The sequence below is a fragment of the Vitis vinifera genome, chromosome 19 (genome assembly GCF_030704535.1).
Source record: "Vitis vinifera cultivar Pinot Noir 40024 chromosome 19, ASM3070453v1".
In the NCBI taxonomy this organism is placed as follows: domain Eukaryota; kingdom Viridiplantae; phylum Streptophyta; class Magnoliopsida; order Vitales; family Vitaceae; genus Vitis; species Vitis vinifera.
Window position 1 is genome coordinate 26,556,929 of NC_081823.1, and position 22,149 is coordinate 26,579,077.

Consider the following 22,149-nt stretch of genomic DNA (forward strand, 5'->3'; position numbering starts at 1 on the left):
ACTTGACAAACCCTAACATTACAATTAGATTTTTTCTAAGTGTTGCTGAACTTTTGAGCTCACTTCACAAGGTTGAGATGAAATGAATTCTCATAGGAAATTCCTATTTTACAATTTTTGCCCAAAGAATACACAAAAAAGCTGTGATTGGGAGATGCGTTAAAAATGAGATAAATGTTTAAGCTCAATACACTCAAAATATTTTCTTAAGGCTTAAAAGATGATTGAATAACAATTTGGAACTCCACTCTGTAATAGATGAAGTATAAGGTCTTTATATAAGAGTTAAAAAGTCGAACTAATTGTTAAAAACAAGTTCCCCTATTAGTTGTTTGAGCATTTAATGAGTTGCAGTGAGGTGATATAGGCCAAAACACAAATATGGACGTCCATATGACCATGCACATGAGATGGCTTCCCAAAAGAAAATAGAGTAAGTAGATGATTGTGTGGTCATCCACATGACATGTGGATGATCATTTGCTTTAACCCAATATTTTGAAAGTTCATGCATTTTTTTGGTTTTTAAATAAAGACCATTTTTTAACAAAGTCTTAATTGATATTTTAAAAATTTTCAAGTCTAAAGCACTTCAATTAAGTTGATAAGTTTTTTGTTTTTTTAAAGAAACCTTATCTTCATGAGGTTTCTCTGATAGCAACAGCTTGATTTGAAGTTTATTTTTATAAAAATATAATTATGTATAAAAAAGAAATAATAAACTCATTGTGAACGAAATTTTCTCCACAATTTATAATATTAATGAGATTATTATTTGCGTTTCAAATTATTTTTAAAAATTATTAAACTCATTAAGACATTTAAGTGGTGTTTGTTTTTTTGGTTTTTTACTAAAAGCAATTTGTTTTCAAAATTTAGATTCTTTGTTTTTCTACTTTTTCATGACTTATTATAAACTTTTTACTAAATAGAAAAAACCAAAATATGTAGCTTTTTCTAAATAGAAAAAAATAATATATTGGTTTTTTTTTTTATTTTTTAATACTTAATAGAAATAAAATACTACAAAAACAAATAACCTAATATTTAACACTATTAAGCATTAAGGTTCTATTTAGAATTAAGTAAAAAAACAAATACCGCCTAAGTCTTGTTTAATTTTTAAGTATTAATGTGATTATAATTTAAATTTCAAATTATTTTTAAAGATTACTAGAACCATTATATATATATATTAAATTATTTTTGAAATCTAATAAATTTTATTTATTAAGTATAGTTTGATTTAAAATTTATTTATTTAATGCAAAATTTTAAAGAATTTAAAAGAAAAAAAAAAAAAACATAGAATTTGAAGAAATGTCATATTTGAAAACTTTTAGTATAAATTTTACATTGTGGAGAGAGAGAGAAAAGTAATATGACGTTTAATTTTATTTGTTTTTTTATGGTTTTTTTTAATTTATTTAATTTTTTTTACTTTAAAAAATTGTGAAAACAATTTTTACTTGTTTTCTAAAAACTATTTTATATTTTATATTTTTAAATAAAAAATAAAAAATAATAATTAAAAATGAATTTTTAAAAATAATTTTCTGTTTTTAAAAATAAAAAAAATATTTTTAAATCACACAATTTTGAGTTTTTATATAATAGCGTTAAAGGGATATTAAAAAAATTTCTTAAAAATTAATTTACCAAAAAGTCTAAAAAATAAATAGTAAAAATAAGTTAAAAAAGAAATTTTATATTTGCATAACACCCAACACAAATATCTACTTTATTAACACACCAACATACCTAAAAATCCATCACCATCAGTGTTTTTCATACTTGCCACCTCCTTCCTTATCCTCTCATTTTCTTTAATAAGGTCAAACACCAAGGAGAGTAATTAGTCATATAAATCGTTGCTATTTGATTGTTGTGGCCCCCACAATTCTCTCAGCAACTAAACAAGATTGGTAGTGAGAGGTGAGGGAGTGCTGCAGCTGCCGGCCCGAACACAAAACGACGCGATTTAGGGTCACGAGGCTGGGGCACCTGGCTATAAAAGGAGAGGGTTGCATCAGTGGTCGGTGAGAAGCGTTTCGTTGAAATGGGGATATCGCAGATGGGTCTGTTGCGGAGCAGCTGCTCAGCGCTGTGTCACGGCCCCCGGACTGCTTCCGTTCTCCGACCCTCCGCTGTCCTCACTCGCCAGGTACTCAACTACCGCCACCTACCTCCACCTCTCTCTGTCTCTCTATCTGTATAAATCTCTCTCACTCGAACTCCCTCAGTCTCACACTCAATCACTGTAGCAAACTCCTCATATGTAAATCTCAGTCTCGGTCTCGATGTTGAACTTGTTCTGCTGTTTATCGGTGATTTTTGGTGGCGCATTGTGTGAAATTGCATATTTGTTGTTGTTGATTGTTTCTTGATTTTCACGACCACCACATCTATGTCTTCGCACTCATATACTCACTCTCTCTCTCTCTCTCTCACTGTAGCGCGCTGCGACATGTAATCTCGATCCCAATCTGAGTTTTCAATGGTTTCATTTCACTGTTGCTGCAGATTAGCTCGATCTGTTTGTTTGATTGTTTGTTTTTTTTAAATTTTTTTTTTTTTTTGCTGTTTATTGGTGATTTTGATTAGCACATTGTGTGATTTCCCCCCTGTTATTGATTGTTTCTTGGTTTTCATAATGGAGCTAAGAATGTATGTATGCTCCAAATCTCACTTGCAGTGCCTCAAACACACTGAAGTGTCCAGAGATGTAAACACAGTTCCATTCCAATTTTGATGATCTCAGTTTGACTTTTTTTTTTTGCTGTGTATTGGTGGTTTTTATTTGCAGATTGTGTGAATTTTCTATTTTCATCGTTTGATTGTTTTTTGATTTCATAATTGAGCTGAATGTGTATTTTTGCTGTTGAATTCAAATATTCAATAGATTGCCGTTGAATATAAATCTCACTTGCAGTCCCATAGACACAGACACTCACCACTGGGGCTAAGTTCATATATGTCATCACAATCTCAATCTCAGTTTTGATAATAACAATTCAATATTTTTTCGTGCTGCTTTTGGCAATTTTAATTTGCTAGTTGTGCTGATTGACTACTTTCTTTTTTTGGTTGTTTGTTTTTTTTATTTTTCACAACTGAGATGTGAATGTATGTGTCTTCTGTTATATTCTGTAGATTTTGTTCTATTTTTTGATGAGCAATGCTATTTATTACAAATGTCTTCACCAAGTAGATTTTCTGCTATTCAGGGGGCATTTGGGCAGGAATATCATTTTTTTCCCTTTTAGTACTTTCTGGGTACTCTGTGAGTGTACTCACACTGTATAGTGAATACCTCTGCATTTTTTTTGCGAAATACTCTGTTCTTTATACTGTACTCCATGTAGTGCACGAATAAAAGAAAGATATGATGATTATCTCAGCCATTGATGTCTTATTTAGCAATTTTCTTTTATGATTGTTTGCCTCATCTTGATACTAAGGTGAATTTGTTTCATGTTCTAGAAATTGTTTTCAATTCATATTCCAAATGTGCAAATTCATCTGATTGAAAGAGGGTTTTTGATGATCAGATAAGCATGGACACACAAAATCTTGTGGCTCGGCTGAATAGTTCAGGTCTACTTCGGAGCCAGTGCCTTATTGGAGGAAAATGGACTGAAGCTTATGATGGGAAGACCATACCGGTTTGACTGTTTTTTCCCCTTTCCAATAATGCTACAATCTGCATGTGTTGTAGAGTATATAGGGGGCTAGTACCAGATATCAATTCCTAATTGTAATGAGTAATTAAAGCTTTTGGTGTAAAATTTATTAAAAAATGGAAAAATAGTGACTAGTAATGAATTCAGTATTAAAATAGTTAGAATAAGATTGCAAGGAATTTCACTTTGGTGTTAATAGTCAATTCAACATAACCTTATCCCAACTACTTGAAGTTGGCTATATATCCAGGGCAATAAGTTCTGCATTACAGAGGATATGGCCTTAGATTGAGCTCAACAGTGAAGACAAATTTGCATTGGGGCTTAAACCTTTTGCTGTATTGAGCTGAATATTTATCTACAAAATTATTGTTTTGTTTTGTTTTATGCTCATTGTTTATTTATTTCTTTTGTTCAAAAGCTTGATCCTTACCTTGATTTTATGGACAATTTGGAAAGAAAGAGATGTTCTGCCTTCAAAATTTATCATTCCACTGAAATGGTGGTGCTAAACAGTGTTTTTTTAATTTTCCTTTTATTGTCATATTGTCACTTGGTATATTTCAAAGGATTTTGTGGTATTACCCTCAAATCTTATACTTGATGATTGGGCTCTAAAATTTTGTTGCATAGACTCAGTTACCGGTGTCTAGTTTGTGTGCGTGCCTGGGTGTCAGTTTTTTGTATGGACTGAAGATGCACATCCCATTCCATATTCATGTTATGTCAAGTCCTGCATTAGTACTTTACCTGGTTTGATGTGTCAATGTGACATTGATGTAGGATTTTTTGGCCTTGCTCTAAATGTCTGTTTTTATACTTCTTGTGCTTTCTTTTTTCCTTTGTTTAATTTTTATTTTATTTGTCACACAGATAGTAGAAAAAAAAAGAAGAGAAACAGATGCCATATATATCGCATACTTAGCCCTTTGCTATTGCCTAGAATACTAGAATTGCTGGGGTTTTCACCCTGTTCTCAGACACTCCAGTTTTTCCCCACAAATCACTCTTGCTAGATTGCACCGATTTGACAATGGCATTAACCTTATATAAATGAGCTTCAGGCCCGATTGAAATCTTCTCTCTAGAAATGAGAAATCCCATATTAGAAAATAGCTGGAATGCACTCTCAGCTGTGGAATCTAAACAACATAAGACATGATATCAGACTTATCTATACTTATCCAAAAAAAAAAAAAAAAAAAAAATTTGATATCAGACTTATCTATGGTTCCTTTTATTTTTTTGCTGATTAATTATTCTTTTCTTTGATCTCTACCATATCATTGTACATATTTATAGTGGTAAAGGTGTTGCATCTCTTGGCAGGTCCACAACCCTGCTACTGGTGATGTTTTAGTAAATGTTCCATGCATGGGAGGGCAGGAGACGAATGATGCGATATCTGTAGCTTATGAGGCATTCCTTTGTAAGTGATTATTGTGCTTCTCTACTATGTTGTGATTCTTTGGAAAGCACAATCTTTTGGATTAAGCATATTTTGTTGTATTTACCTATTGAGGTGGGGGTTATATTTCTTAATGTTCCTTTTTTTTCTTTTTATTACATAAAGATATATTGTTTTAGTCCTATAGGCATGACACCTCTCACAGCAATGTTTTACTTGATCTGTACCTGTCGGAGGTAACAATCTCAGATGACATATAAACATGCATCATTGATTCATGTGATGGCAAAAGATATATTGTGGTTGCTTATAATAAATATGCGACCAGCATAAAAAAAATAGAATACTAAAAGATATTACTTGTGGCTGATAAGAAGTCTTTTACAAGGAGTTGTATTTTGATGCTTCCAGAGGCATATGTAGGTTAAGTTAGAATAGGGTTGCCAAAGGCAAGTGCAGGTTAAGGTGGAATTGGGGGCAATGAGTTCTCATTACCCCTTGTGTTACATTCTTAATTTTTTGATTTACATGTAATTCCTTGTATTTACCATCCTCACCTTGTTATCTGTGTAGCTTGGAGCAAACTTACTGCTGCTGAAAGGAGCAAACGTCTGCGGAAATGGTATGGGGAAATCTATATTCTATGATCTTTTTTTAACTATTTAAGTTATTTAATTTGATTCACTATTGAAAATAGCTACCTATTTTAGTGAATCTAATTAAATAACTCAGACAAAGAAGTCATAGAGTCCATTGTCGTTGCAACATGTAGGAGAGAATTGCATTTCTCTTATATTACTATTATTTTTTTTGAAGGTGTTCCTAGGTCTTTGGGGCTTCTGTTTTGTTTGGGTGGTGGTTTGTTGCTCTTTCCTTTTGCTTGCCTTTTGATGCTATTTATATCCTCCGTGTGCCTTTTCCAAGCACTTTTAATATTATTGCTTTTTTACCTATCAAAAAATAATTATTATTTTTTAAAAGTTTTTTGGGTCAAGTGATTTTTGTTTGTGTGCCCTGAAATCATATTGTCATAAGTAGGAGCTGGGAATATTTGTTACTTTGAGAGAGTCACTTTCATTTCCTCTCTTTCATTTTCGCGCAATTTGAGTGGGCAGGTCTCCAGTTGATAAAGTATCTTCTTTTGAGAGAAAAAAAAAGAAGCTAAAGAGAAATATTTAGTTGGTTTTCATATACTTAGCTTGCAAGTGCTTTGGAGATGGGTTAAAGACTTGGAGGATTGTTTTGAAACTGGTTTTGACTATAATAATAAGAGTACATCAATTTTTTTTCTTTTTTTTTTTTTAAATTATTTTTTTAATTAAGGTTTTGAAATATGTGGGAATGAGTGTGAAGCATTATTGCAGGGAAGCCTGGCATTGTTAAACAAAGCTATTTGATTGTAAACACTAGTGAATTTGCACACTGATAATTTTAAGAGTAAATTTTAAAACCGATGAATTTTTCTTTTCCTTTTTTATTTATTTATAGATAAATAGCAATAGTTCTGAAAAACGCCAAAAAGGGGCACACCAAAGTATACACAATGTATACAACAGCCGCCAAATTCTTTGTAAATTTCAAAACATTAACATAAATTTTGGCTATAACATGTAGATGCATAGTATATTGTACATTTCATACCTAGAAATCATAAGAAATTCAATGAGTTTAAAGTTCAATGCCTTTATGTGTTGGTTTCTTCCTATTGTGTGGTTCAATTTATATAAGCACAATGTTTCTTATCCCGGAAGAGCAACTGATTTGATCATTATATATATGTCATATACATATATTTTGAATTTGGTTAGTGGGTTGAAAATGAGATATAGTCAAAGAAAATGAAGAGGAGTAACACTGGTTACAATTTTTTTTTTCCCATTCATGTACAGCCTTGAATACATAGGTTTCCTTTGGCCTCTTTGGTCCTTCATCAGAAAAAAATACGTAAATTATGAGTTTTGGAGTTCTGTTTTGAAATTCTGACTTAAGTTTTTGGAAGAAAATTTAGCATTTGGTGTAAAGTTTTCTTATTAATCCTATAAATTTATGTTGTTCAGCTACTTCGGTACTTTTTTATAAAAGATGTGTTTTGAAGTTGAATCATGCCTGCATTTAATATGGTCAGTTGTTTCTTAAAGCTTTTGTATTTGAAGGTATGAAAGATGTGTATAAAAGATGTGTTCTGTTTTGAATCTGTCAAAACTTTATACCCAATGAAATTTTTGTGATATCATCTCTGGATGTGATTGAAGGTATGATTTACTAATTGCCAATAAAGAAGAGCTTGGTCAAATCATAACACTAGAGCAAGGAAAACCCCTAAAAGAAGCCATTGGTGAGGTATGCCATTCTCAACTTTGCTTTAAGAAACTTAAGGAGTAGTAATTGTATCACAAATTTTTCTTCACTATTTGTCATTAATTCTCTGCAACATGTGACACTGGAAAGTCAATTTGCAGGTTAACTATGGGGCTGCCTTTATTGAGTTCTCTGCAGAGGAGGCAAAACGTATATATGGTGATATAATTCCATCACCACTAGCTGATCGTCGGCTGCTTGTTTTAAAGCAGGTGAAGCACTGGCTTATATCTTAATTCTATACAAGTTTTGATGCAAATAATTGTCTTAAACTTTTCTCTTTATCTTGAGATACCCCAATTTAACAAGATTACATGCTTGGGTCGACTACAACATGATTATTAGGTTGTTTGACCTGGAAATGCCCAAAACATTTAAATTTGGCAATACCATGGTTCTAATGTTGATAAAAATGTTGTTTTTACCACCTTAAACTGTGCAATATGTTTTGTTTTATATGGAGCATATTTTTCTTCTTTTTGATTAGCCATTATGTGTTTTGGAAGGGAAACAACAAAGGAAACAATGTTTTTAAAAAGATCACACAGAGACATAAATAAAGACAAGGTATATATAGTGATTTAAAAGGCTATTAAGGCTTACAATGTATATTTTGTGATTTGAAAGCTACTGAGGCTTACAGGGTATATACAGTGATTTAGCTTATAATAAAAGGGTATATGGTATATGTAGTGATTTAGAAAGCTATTAAGGCTTATGTTTCAAGGCTCACCTCAAGGCTAGGTTATGCAAATTAGCATTTAGGCTGTAGCCTGAATATAGGGTAATCGAGGCTTGAGGCTCACCCCATATAGGGTAATCAAGGCTTGAGGCTCACCCTGTAGAGGCTTACAATCTTGAGATATAGCCTTGAGGCTATTGAGGCTTAAGTATCAAATATTCAAAGGGTTTTAATTGTTTTAGGGCCTTATTGGGTTTTTTTGGTATATGTTTTATAAGAGTTTTAAACCTCAATATTCAATAGTTTTAATGAGTTGTGCTTTGTGGGGTTATTTTTTTTTTTTTGATAAATAAGCGCAACTTGTATTAAAGGGCAAAAAAGCCAAAAGCATACAGGATGTATACAAACTCAGCCACACCCCAAAACGCAAAAAAGACAAGCAGCCTCAAACGGCCCTTAGGTAGCCGCTAGCCACTCCAAAAAAAGTAAAAGCGAAGAGGACTCCTCTCCCATGTACACTCTAGCCCAACTCCTCTCCCATGTACACTCTAGCCCAACCCCCTCTAAAGGCTAATCTATTTCTCTCCTTCCAAACCGTCCAAAAAATACACACCGGTATGGAATTCCAGATTTTTTTCCTCTTTTTCCCCACAAAGGAGCCCCTCCAACTAAGTAACACCTCTATGACCGTCTCTGGGAACACCCAATGAGCCCCAAACAAGGCAAGGATAATATCCCAGAGAACCCTAGCCACTGTACAGTGTAAAAGAATGTGATTTACATTTTCCTCTTCACAACCACACAAAAAATAGCGGTTAGGAAGCTGCCACCCTCTTCTTTGGAGCCTATCCAACGTAAGGATCTTCCCCCATGTAGCTTCCCAAGCAAAAAAAGCAGCTTTAGTAGGGACCTTGTCCACCCAAATGCATCTAACTGGGAAATCAATGGAGTTAGGAGCAGCCAGCAGATTGTAAGCACATCTGACTCCAAAAATACCTTGACCTCCGCCTCTCCAAACCACCGAGTCCTCCTCTTGGGAGATCTTGAAATCCCTCAGCATGTTAAACATAGCTTCTATTAAATCCAGCTCCCAATCATTTGAATCCCTAGCAAATCTGAGATTCCAACCTCCTTGACCAAGGCTAGAGTCCCAAACCTCACTGATAGTTGCATTTTTGTGGACCGCCAAAGCAAATAATTGAGGGAAAATTCTGGACAGCGCCTCTTCACCACACCAATGATCAGTCCAAAAGTTTACCCTCGTCCCCTTCCCCACCTTAAACCTAATGTTATCCCAACACCAATTTGCCTCCTTCAAGATCTCCTTCCAAACCCCAACCCCAAAGGCTCCGCGGGCTTCATTTGTCCGCCAACCAAGGCCTTCTTGACCATATTTCACCCCAATCACTTTCTTCCAAAGAATATCCTCTTCAACGGCAAACCTCCAAATCCACTTGCTCAATAAGGCTTTGTTAAGGAGATCAATCTTCCGTATTCCAAGCCCACCATTCACTTTTTGAGTGCACACCACCTCCCAGTTGATAAGGTGAACTTTCCTTTCCATCCTCCCCCCTCCCCAAAGAAAATCTCTTTGTAACTTTTCAAGCCTTTTCGCTACTGACTTTGGCATACGAAAAAGGGACAATTGATAAATTGGAATGCTGGCCAAGGTGCTCTTGATGAGGGTTATTCTCCCGCCCTTAGAAATGTATTGTCTTTTCCAAAGGGCTAATCTTCTCCTCATTCTTTCTTCCACCCCATCCCACATAGATATGGCCTTGTGATGGACTCCAAGAGGCAGCCCCAGATAAACTGAGGGAAGAGCTCCCACTTTGCACCCAAGCTCCACTGCCATTTCCTCAATTTCTTCAACCTCCCCAATAGGGATTAGCACGCTTTTAGCTAGGTTTATTCTTAGACCAGACGCCGCCTCAAACCAAGCCAAAATCCAGCTTAAAGAGGTTAGATACTCTTTCTTAGCTTCACAAAAAATGATTGTGTCATCCGCAAATAATAGATGAGAAACCTCCATCACCAGCCCTCCTCTTCCCTTAAGGTTGCACCCTGAGACGAACCCTCCCCCAACAGCCCTTCTTATGAGAGCACTTAACACTTCCATACCCATGACAAAGAGATAGGGAGATAGAGGATCACCCTGACGCAGCCCCTTAGAACTTGGGAAAAAACCTGCCGGTACCCCATTTACCAAAATAGAAAATTTGGCAGTTGAAATGCACCACCAAATCCACTCCATCCACCAAGTCCCAAATCCCATCTTTTGTAAGACCTTCATAAGGAAACTCCAGTTGATGCTGTCATATGCTTTTTCGATGTCCAATTTGCAGATCAGCCCCTTCTCCTTACGCTTGTACCAGAAATCAACCACCTCATTAGCTATAAGAGAGGCATCCAAGATCTGTCTCCCCCTCACAAAGGCGTTCTGATCCATTGAAACCACCTTTCCAAGGACCTTCTTCAATCTATTTGCCAACACCTTCGCCACAAGCTTGTACAAACCCCCTAACAAGCTAATAGGCCGGAACTCCCCAAGATCCTCCGCTCCCCCTTTCTTAGGGATAAGAACCAAGAAAGTGGTGTTGAGACTCTTTTCAAAAGATTTTTGTACATAGAACTCCTTGAACAGATCCATGATATCCTCCTTCACAAATTCCCAACAAGTTTGCCAAAAAGCCCCTGTAAACCCGTCTGGTCCAGGAGCTTTGTCCCCATTCATGCCCATCAAAGCAGCATGGATCTCTTCCATAGTGAAAGGCACCTCCAAACCTTCAGCCTCACAAGAATTTAGGCGAGGGAGGTGTAGCCCCTCAATATCCGCTCTCCAACTTGGCTCTTCAGTGAGAAGTTGTTGGAAATTTTGCACAATCCCCTCCTTACCTCCTGCTCCTCAGCCCTCCACACCCCATTGATTTTGATTCTGTCCAGGGAATTATTTCTACGATGGGCATTGGCCATGCGATGGAAGAAACCTGTATTTTTGTCTCCTTCCTTCAACCACAACTCCCTTGACACTTGTCTCCAATGGGTTTCTTCCAGGAGAACCCACTTCTTGAAAGTTTCCTTAGCTTCTTTTTTCATTTCCGTTTCGTTTTCTGACAGGCTCCTTTCACTCTCCACCCTGTCCCAGAACTCGACCTGCTGGAGAGCCAAGTTTTTGTTAACTTCAAGTCTGCCAAACACCTCCCTATTCCACTCTTTGATTTTCTGTTTCATCACCTTCAGCTTAGAGGCCAATCTAAAGCTGGCCTTCCCCCTCACCACTGTCCCCTGCCACCAGTCCCTAAGGAGGTCCTTAAAGCCATCAACTTTCAGCCACATATTTTCAAACCTAAACGGAGATGGGCCTCGTCTTAACCCTCCACCCTTCAGCATAATAGGGAAATGATCAGATGTGGGCCTCGACAACCTACATTGAACAATCCCACAAAACTTGTCCAGCCAGCACTGGGTCACAAGGAATCTATCCAATCTTGCCCATGCTTGGTTATTTCTACCCCCACTCCATGAAACCACACCACCTTGCAGCGGAAGATCTAGAAGCTCTAAATCATCTACTACCTGGGCGAATCTTCTCATTGCACCACTTATCCTTCCCTGACTGCTCCTTTCTCTTTGAGACAGGACGACATTAAAATCGCCCCCAATACACCACGGATCACTCCATATGCCTCTAATTGCCCCTAACTCTTCCCAAAAAGCCTCCCTATCCTCCCTAGAGAACGGCCCATAAACACCTGTGAAGGTCCAGACAAACCCATCCTCCACATTCCGTAGCCTACAGGAAATAGAGAACTGACCCACTTCCATCTCAATCATTTCCAAGGTTCTTTTATCCCAACAAATCAGCACACCACCCGCAGAGCCATGAGCATCCAGAGCACCCCATTCCAGGAACCTCCCAGTCCCTAGACTCCTAACCACTCCCTCAGCCATAGATTGAATTTTTGTCTCCTGGAGGCAAAACAAGTCGACCCTTTGACTCCTAATCATGGCCTTAATCACCTTCCTTTTGGAGCTATCATTAGCTCCCCGCACGTTCCAACTTAACAGTCTTAACTTCATTGGATAACCAACATTTGATCCCCTCTTACTTGCGTCCCATTCCTCAGCTTCTTCCCCCTTTCGTAATTAATGGAGCATTCTAATCTTTTCAGCTCCCGTTCAAACTTCGATTTGTCCAGAAGAATTTTACTATGGACTTTTTCCCTCCTTTTTCTGATCTTCACCAAAAAATCCAATATATCCTTCTCCAAGCCTTTTGTCGAAAACCCCAGAAATTTGCTAAACCTGGCCAATTCACTATCTTCCCACTCAACCTCTTCCCATCCTTTGTCTCCCTGTGTCTCTGTACGGATCAGACGTAGCTCCTCCCCACCTTCACCATCACTACCATTGTTGGTCTCCATCAACTCCCAATTGGCTACTGCCCCTTGCTCCATAAACCCTACACCATTGCCACTGCAGCCTTGGGAGTCTCTCTGGGCAACCTCCCAACCACCACCATAGAAGTCGTAATACCCCAACGGGGTCCGACTAGAAAAGAGAGGAGGGGAAGAAGAAGCAGCAGGGACCAACAATCCACCAAGACTAGATAAATTTCCATACCTCTGAGCTTCTTCCATAAGGGCACCATCAGTATTTGGACTCACCGCAGGGCTTGGATCCTCCAACTCCTCCATGCTCTTCAGCCAGAAAGAAGAAATGGCTGCATCTGGCCCTTTCATTAGCCGTGGGCCAGTCCTTCCCAACATGCAAGCCTCTCTAGACGGGCCTAACTCTTCCAGCCCAGACTCAACTGGCTGCAAAATTGGCTTGGCCCGTTCCACATCCTCCCTTTGCATGAGCCCAATATCATGTGGTCCATCAACCAACAGTCCAGACGACCCACCCCACGATGGCCCAACTTCGATAGCATTTGGGTCAGGCCCAGAAGGCCTAAAAGTCAAAACAGTATTCCTAAAGACTTCAGCGGGGCCCCTTTCGTTCAGCCCACCCAAACGGGCCTCCACCTGACGCCCCGACCCACTAGACTGGCCACTTGTCCCATCTACCAGCTGCTGCAGGGTCTCGGTCCTAGCAACATCCTCCATCTCCATCACGCGCCTCTTCGCGCGTGCACTAGCCTCACCCCCAACCTCGACCACTGCAGCTTTCTTCAACCCTCTCAGCCCTGCCGACCCTACCTTCAAGATCGGCCTGACCTCCCACCAAAGGGTTAGCACATAGCACAGATCTTCAATCCATACTTCTACCACGTTGGGTAGTTCTTCTCCGTTCGTCTTTACCAGGATCCGTGCCCACTGAAGCTCTTCAAGCCTCTCTGTTTGGGAATCTATTGCAAGAAACCCCCCACACTCCTCCCCAATCCTTCTCAGAGTGGTCTGATCCCAAAGAGAGACAGGGAGGCCCACGATTCTCACCCATGCCTCACACCTTCTTTCCCCTTCCAGCATGCACCCCGTCGCAGGCCTCCATTTTTCCAGACGAAACTGAATCCCCCTGACCGTAGTGCTTCCAAGACCTAGAACTCTCTTCGATTCTTCCAATCTTTCAAACTCCAGCAAAATCTTTCCCCTCTCCAGCTTTGTGGGGTTATGATGTAGATTTATAAGTTTTTTCCTTTCCTTGTTTATTTTATTTTATTTTATTTTATTTCTTGGGTTCAAGATCAAGGTTAAGTCCTTTTCAGAGTTAGAGCTTAATTGGCTACCAATTAATGCTTTAGTTGGAGAGGGAAAAAATAGATCGAGGAGAAGAAATAAAGGAGTTGTTGGCCATTGTAATGTTGAGCTCTTATATAATCATTTATTAATAGATAAAGGAAAAGTTCACTGCAATTGATGGATGAAGAAATTTTATTGTGTTGTTTAGTTTTATCTTTGGAGGGAGGATTCCTCATCCTTCTTTTGTACTTCTTTTTCTATCAATATATATAATTGTTGTTTCCTATAAAAAAAAATAAAATTGATGATTGAAGAAAAGGAATGGGTGGATATTAACACTGATAGGGAGGACATAAAGCAATTAGATATGAGTATAATTCCTTGGAAAATTATTTTGATGAAGCCATTAGTGATAATTGAATTTTAGAAGAAATAAAGAGGAACTAAATTAGAAATTATTGGCAATGAAAAATAATTAATTTGATTATTATGAATTTTCTTATTATTCAATTTTCATGTGATTTTATTAATATTTTTTTTTCTTCAAATTTTTTAATTTTTTTAATTTCTTTTTCATTATTATTGATATTTTATTGTTTAAGTTGAGGCTTACCCATGTTCCACTCAAGGCTTACACCTTGCTTCATTTGCTCACAAAGCCTCAAGTCCACCCTTGGCCTTTTAAAACATCAGGTATATATGTAAGGGAAATGTGAAACTCTGCTGAACCATTGGCCAATATTTTCGTAATTAATTTTAGTTTTTAGAACTTTGTCTGCCATTTTTATTCCTTTTTCTGAGCTGATTGCATTTTCTGTAACAGCTTCTACCACCAGTTTTTAGACACTTGACACTTATGATTATAGCTTTTGATGGATGATTCTAGCTATGGCTTCATTAGACTTCCCAATATTGGTCATTCTCTTGCAATTCTCTTGTTTTCTGTTGCTTACCATAGGCTTTTGAATCTTTCTTTTGCAGCCTGTAGGTGTTGTTGGTGCAATTACTCCTTGGAACTTTCCATTGGCTATGATCACACGGAAGGTGTGTCAGATCTAGGTTTATTGCATTGTGACTAGACAATGGGACATAATTTTTTGTAATTCTGTATCAGTCTTGTGAGCAGATAATCTGGTTGGTGGTTGATTGTCATGCTCAAATGACATCTTTTTACATTTGTGTCAGGTTGGTCCTGCCCTTGCTTGTGGCTGCACAGTGGTTATAAAACCTTCTGAACTTACACCATTGACAGCCTTAGCAGCAGCTGAGCTTGCCCTTCAAGCTGGAATACCACCGGTAATCCTTATATCTGTATAATCTTCTTTTATTGGCTTTCATGGAAATTACTCTTGATTTGGTTTCATCTTAAGTTGGAAATAACATTTTGCAACTTGGAATGTTTCTATAGATCGCAAATTTGGCATTTAATTGGAATTTTTTATCAAAAATTTTCATAAACACAAAGGGGTGTGGTTTCAGATTGTGGGGTCCATTGATGCTATAGCAGAACTCTCCAAGCTAGTTTAGGCTGTCTAGCAGGGGCGTGATTAATGGCATGTGTAAATAAGCCATTAATAATTTAATTTTTTTTAGTGAATTTTTGGTGGAAAGAACTTTTTGGGCCTTCTGTTTTATAATGTTTAAAGGCATTCCTCTAAACGTTGTTCAGCTTGACTGACATTTGGTGTGCAAATCATAAGGTTTTGATTAAAAGAAAAAAGTTACACTGGTCCATTGTTATGGCCATCAATTGACATATCATATTATTATTAGATACAGGAATAAGATAGTGATCATTATGGCCTGTACATCTTATTGGTACATGACATGATGGATGAGAATATAAGTTGATTACTATAACCTATTTCTGCAGGTATTTGGATACTAATGTTTAGAAGGCAAACTTGCTCTTACTTTTGCATCTGATTGTGTCATTGCCCAAGGGGTAAACTATTACTATGAGTTTCTGTAACTCTGCAATATCTGAGTCTACTTTGACACACCTTTTGGGTGATGTTACTATTTGTTTTGAAAAGAATGTTTTTTTTTTTTTGATAAGTGTAAGTGTATACATAATGTATACATAAAAAGTTCACAAATCATTGGCCATGCCCTACAAAGAACCTATCTAGTCCACAAATTCTAACAACGATATTGATCCATTCCCAATATAAATTCTTGGGGAAAAGTTTTAACTTTAGACCAAATTCAGAAGAAGGGTTGGGCTTTAGCAAATAGATGTTTTTTATGCCAAGTTTATGAGGAGTCTATTGACCATCTTCTTCTCCATTGTGAAAAGACGAGGGAGGTGTGGAAACTGTTTTTTACTCTGTTTGGTGTGTGTTGGGTGTTTCCCGCCTTGGTTAGGGAGACCTTTTTGGGATGGGATGGTGCTTGGGTAGGCAAAAAGCGCAGAACAGTGTGGAAAGCGGCCCCCCTGTGCTTGTTTTGGTCAGTTTGGAAGGCTAGAAATAACATTACTTTTGATGATGGGGTGCTGTCCCTGCAAAGGCTGAAAGCCTTTTTGGTTTTTTCACTTTGGTCGGAGACCAAACTGTTTATGAAAGCTGGTCCTACGATGTTAATAGATTCCATTGATTGGGTGGGTCCCCATTGAGGGAGGTCTTTTTTGTACATCTTGCTTGGTTAATTTTCTTTTTGGTTACAATTGTAAGGGGGTGAGTTTCTTTCATCTGTACATCTTGGGCTGCTATTTTAGCGCCTCTTATTAATACAATACCTGTGCTTACTTATCAAAAATGTGTATATATATATATATATATATAAATTCTTACCCACTCCCAAAAAAGATTCAAGAAAAAACTCTTAATTGTTTGATCGAACCTATCACAATTATCATTGAAAGCTCTCCTATCAAAAGAATGTTGTGCTCCAATTGTCTTGTTTCTTTCTTTTCCTGGGTCCTCTCAATAGATTTTGTTGCTTTATTTGTTTTTAATGGTTTTTTGTCTGTTAATCACTTAGGGTGCTGTGAATGTGGTCTTTGGAAATGCTCCTGAAATTGGGGATGCTTTACTTGCAAGTCGGCAGGTATTGTACCTTTTGAAATAGAGGGAAAATTTCCCCAATTATTACTTTGGATGCAGCATCCTTATGGATAGTATTGGATTTGGAATACAAATGATACACCTTTAGTAGCTCATACTTTTAACAACTTATTCAGGTAAGGAAGATCACATTTACAGGCTCAACAGCTGTCGGAAAGAAGTTGATGGCTGGTGCAGCTCAGACTGTTAAAAAGGTTGGCATAGTAGAAATTGTTAAAGGAACAAGCCTTCAGAGATCATTATATTGTTAATTGCCTTAATCATAATTTTTCTAGGTATCTCTGGAACTTGGTGGTAATGCACCTTGCATAATCTTTGACGATGCAGACCTGGAGGTGGCAGTAAAAGGGGCTGTAAGTTAGAATTATTCCCTAGCTATCCTGATTATACTGTTGGCATTACATAATAGATGTTTGTTGAGTTACATGAGTAATTCTATTTAGCACATCGAAACCGAACAAGATGTTGATGACATTGAGATAATCCTAATCAAAATTTTATCCGTTGGTCTGAGATATGGTGTGGATTGGGCTGAACATTCTGTTAAACTCTTTTATTTTTCTCTTACTTTTCCTTTTTATCCGTGTGATAAGGTTCTTTTGTGCCTCTTACACGATGAGCCTCTATTATCTTTTTGAGACAACTGAAGGTTGTATTGAGTTTGACATATATATCTTGGTTACTTTCAAATATCGTTTCCTTATTTATTGGTTAGGTTTTAGATTGAGCAGCAAGTTCGGTAAAATTTTTTGGAGCTACTCAAGTATGCTCTTCTGTATCTTTAACAATTCATTTAATGTAACTTTTTGGAGGTCCCAACTATTTCCATGTGTTTTAAATTGCTCTGACATATGTTTGTTTGCTTATTTGCATTTTCCCCCTTGCTGTGTTTCTGAACTTGGAAATGGTTGAAAACCCCACTGGCACAACCTTCATGGTGTTTGGAAGAGATCCAGTAGTCTAGATGGACATCAAAAGTTTGAGAAAAAGATGTGTATCTGCTATAATGATGACAACATCTGACCATAGATGTACTAAAACACTATGTGATGGGTAAGCATATATATACTATATCTAAGAGATGTCATGCCATGGAAGAAATTATTCTGATGAGTTTTTTGAGCCTAGCATCTTGGATATAAGATAAGAACTTCACTTCCTTATGTGGTTGGAGAAACTTCTTTGACTGGTTTTCCAGTTCTTGTGTTGCTGGAGTAGGGAGAGCAGGGAGAGCAACCTGTTTTTGGTCAGCCTCAAAATGTCTCAGAGATATAATTGTTGGATATGGTTTGGGGAGTGTTCTCTTTTCCTGGGCTTTTATGGCAGCCTCTTTCAAGTTCATTGGAAAAATCTCCCTTTTCTGTTCATTTAGAGGGCATATCCCACCTTGATGAACTTTCTATCCATATACCTGTGATCTTCCAAGAAAAGTGTGTCGTCAAAATGACATTACATTTTTGAAGGAAACTATGCATCTACTGTTCACCACAGTGATTGAATAATTCATCTAAGCAACTCTGAAAGCACTAGACCCCTCTTCATTTGGTAGTTCGGGAAGACCCACTGTGTCATAAGACATGATTTATTTGAGCTTGCCTTCAATTACCAACTTCAGTATCTTCTTCCTCCTCTAACCTCACTACGAAAAACTTATGTCCGCAACAAGTTATCCGATACCTCATACTTCAAAGTTGTCCATCATGGAAAGGCCATTGAAGAAGGAGTCACAGCTTTCGCTTCACCATTGAAGTGCCATCCTTCACCTTCCTCCATGGCCAAGGGATGATACTCTTTACTATCAGCTCTACCATTAAGCTTTTTGTTACAAGTAGCACTGTCTTGCCTAGAGGAGTATCAATTGATAAATGTCTCTTTCTTCCTATGCTATGGCAAATTTTCTTGTTGTTTGCTGAATATGGTTTGAAACACCAGCATCACAAACCTCACTTTCTGCTTGTATGGTTGCACAGATGTGGGAGCATCTGCTGGTGCATTAGCAGTAGAGTTCTCCTCTAGGGGCTACGAAGTGTTTACTTGCTGAATATTGGATTGAGGATCAAAATATTGTCTGCACATGCCACAACAAAATGGTGGTTTTAAAAGAAAAAGGAATTCCTTGATGCTGCTCATGCTTCTTTTGACATCATCGGTTCTAAATTGAAACGCATCTCAGAGGATAAAATTTAAAACTCCTTTCAAGCTTGTTGAGAGAGAGAGAGAGAGAAAGGAGAAAAACCTTATTTTCATTCATCTAATCTCTACTTACAATTGAGAGATATATATATACAAGGCTAGGAGTCCTAACTACCATACATGTGACCTATATTAACAAGGAAAGATAGTATACTATACATACATTATATTCAACACTCCCCCTCAAGTTGGAGCATATACGTCATATGCACCAAGCTTGTTACAAATATATTTAATCCTAGGACCTCTGAGAGATTTAGTGAAGATGTCTGCTAGTTGATCATTTGAATTGACAAAACTTGTAGCAACACATCCTGATGCGATCTTCTCTCTAATGAAATGACAGTCAACTTCAATATGCTTGGTCCTTTCATGAAAGACTGGATTGGATGCAATATGTAATGCGGCCTGGTTATCACAGATGAGTTTCATCTGTTCATCCTTTCCAAATCGCAACTCCTGAAGAAGATGTCTCAACCATATGAGTTCACATGTTGCCAAAGCCATAGCTCGATACTCGGCTTCAGCGCTAGATCTGGCCACTACATCTTGTTTCTTACTCTTCCAAGATATTAGATTACCTCCAATAAAAACACAGTACCCTGAAGTAGAACGTCTATCTGTGGGTGAGCCAGCCCAATCTGCATCTGTGTAACCAACAACTTGAGTATGACCTCTGTTCTCGTACAATACACCTTGGCCTGGTGTACTTTTGATATATCGAAGAATACGGATTACGGCATCCCAATGGCTATCACATGGTGACTGTAGGAATTGACTAACAACACTCACAGGAAAAGAAATGTCTGGACGAGTAATGGTGAGATAGTTCAATTTACCTACGAGCCGTCGATATCTCCCAGGGTCTCCTAAAGGCTCCCCCTGTCCTGGTACAAGTTTGACATTCGGATCCATAGGTGTGTCTACCGGTTTACAGTCTAACATACCGGTTTCTTCCAGGATGTCTAAAGCATACTTCCTTTGAGAAAGGACCACATCAGAACTGGATTGAGCTATCTCAATTCCCAAGAAATACTTGAGTTTCCCCAAGTCTTTGGTCTGAAAGTGGGTAAAAAGATGTTGCTTTAGTTTCTGTATACCATCCTGATCACTGCCTGTAATGACGATGTCGTCCACATAAACAACCAGATAAATACACTGCCCCAAGGAGTTATGATGATAAAAAACTGAATGGTCTGCTGTACTGCGAAGCATGCCAAACTCTTGAACAACAGAACTAAAACGGCTAAACCATGCTCGAGGAGATTGTTTCAAGCCATATAGAGAACGGCGTAACCTGCACACTAGACCAGACTCCCCCTGAGCAACAAAACCAGGAGGCTGCTCCATATAAACTTCCTCGGCAAGATCACCATGAAGGAAGACATTTTTAATATCCAGCTGATAAAGAGGCCAAGAGCACATAGCAGCCATGGAGAGAAGCAAGCGGACAGAAGCAATCTTGGCAACAGGGGAGAATGTGTCACCATAATCAGAACCATAAACTTGAGTATAGCCTTTAGCAAATAAGCGGGCCTTAAGGCGATCAACCTGACCATCAGGACCAACCTTAACTGCATAGACCCAACGACAACCAACTGTAGATTTACCAGGGGGTAAAACAACAAGATCCCAAGTGCCATTAGAGTGCAGAGCAGCCATTTCATCCACCATTGCCTGTCGCCAGCCTGGATGGGAAAGAGCTTCATGGGTGCTCTTGGGAAGAGAAACAGAGGATATAGCAGAAACAAAAGCAGAATAGGGTGAAGATAATCGATGATAATTCAAAAAATTGTAAATAGGATGAGGGTTACGAGTAGAGCGAGTACCTTTCCGAACAGCAATGGGTAAGTCATTAGGAGAAGGCAGAGCCGGGGCAGGTGAAGCCGAAGGGATAGGAAGTGAGTCAGCAGGTGCCTCAGGAAAAGGGAGAGGAGCAACGATACGCGGGCGACGATGATAAACCTGAAGTGGTCGAGGGGGCATAGCGTCAGGTGAGGAGACAATGGGAATGGGCAAGACTTCAGAAACGGGAAGAGACTCAGAAGTGGTGGAAAAGAATGGTGAGTCCTCAAAGAAGGTGACATCAGCGGAGATAAAGTACCGATGAGTCTCAAGGGAATAACAACGATAACCCTTCTGAAGTCTGGAATATCCCAAGAAGAGGCACTTCATGGCTTTGGCGGAAAGCTTGTCCTGTCCAGGAGTGAGAATATGAACAAAGCAAGTACAACCAAAGACACGAGGAGGAAGGAAATAAAGTGGTTGGTCAGGGAAAAGAAGGGAGTGAGGAATCTGATCGTGTAAGACAGAGGAGGGCATACGATTAATCAAATAACAAGCGGTAAGAACAGCGTCCCCCCAAAAACGAAAAGGAACGTGACTATGGAGGAGGAGAGTACGAGTTGTCTCAACAAGATGTCGATTCTTGCGTTCAGCTACCCCATTTTGTTGAGGAGTATGAGCACAAGAAGACTGATGAAGAATCCCATGATGAGACATAAACGAAGTAAATTGGGCTGAAAAATATTCCCTGACATTGTCACTGCGTAACACACGAATAGAAATATTGAACTGGGTTTGGATTTCAGTATAAAATTTCTGGAAAATAGAGAATAACTCAGCTCGATTTTTCATTAAAAATAACCAAGTACATCGAGAATAGTCATCAATGAAAGTGACAAAATACTGAAATCCTAAAGTAGACGCAGTCCGACAAGGACCCCAAACATCAGTGTGGACAAGCTCAAAAGGAGACTTTGCCCGATTATTCAAACGCTTTGGGAACGAGACACGAGTATGTTTCCCAAGCTGACATGACTCACACGGAAGCGACGACAAAGTGGAAAAACGAGGAACCATCTTCTGGAACTTGGAGAGACTAGGGTGGCCCAGACGATTGTGAATGAGGAGAGGAGCATCAGTGGAAATGCAAACTGCAGGAGATGAATCTGAGGTGAGGTGATAGAGGCCTTGAGACTCACGTCCTATGCCAATCGTCTACCCCGTACTCCGGTCCTGCAAGGTCACAAATTTATCAGAAAAGGTAATAGAGCAATTAAGAGTACGAGTGATT

At 38.3% G+C, this 22,149-nt stretch overlaps 1 protein-coding gene across 2 annotated transcripts in view; it reads left to right on the plus strand.

The window, feature by feature from the left end:
* The first annotated feature begins 1,776 nt into the window (after positions 1-1,776).
* Positions 1,777-22,149, plus strand: part of LOC100262240 (succinate-semialdehyde dehydrogenase, mitochondrial) — a 29,969-nt gene continuing 9,596 nt past the window's right edge. Inside the window, exons 1-11 of one of the 2 annotated variants that reach the window (XM_002265478.5) lie at positions 1,777-2,164; positions 3,552-3,665; positions 5,013-5,112; positions 5,665-5,713; positions 7,344-7,431; positions 7,551-7,661; positions 14,794-14,856; positions 14,998-15,108; positions 16,798-16,863; positions 16,997-17,074; positions 17,156-17,233. In XM_002265478.5, the coding sequence (XP_002265514.1) occupies positions 2,060-2,164; positions 3,552-3,665; positions 5,013-5,112; positions 5,665-5,713; positions 7,344-7,431; positions 7,551-7,661; positions 14,794-14,856; positions 14,998-15,108; positions 16,798-16,863; positions 16,997-17,074; positions 17,156-17,233 (963 nt within the window). In that variant the 5' untranslated portion in view covers positions 1,777-2,059. The remainder of the gene's footprint in view (positions 2,165-3,551; positions 3,666-5,012; positions 5,113-5,664; positions 5,714-7,343; positions 7,432-7,550; positions 7,662-14,793; positions 14,857-14,997; positions 15,109-16,797; positions 16,864-16,996; positions 17,075-17,155; positions 17,234-22,149) is intronic. The other variant, XM_059735605.1, reaches the window with a different exon arrangement.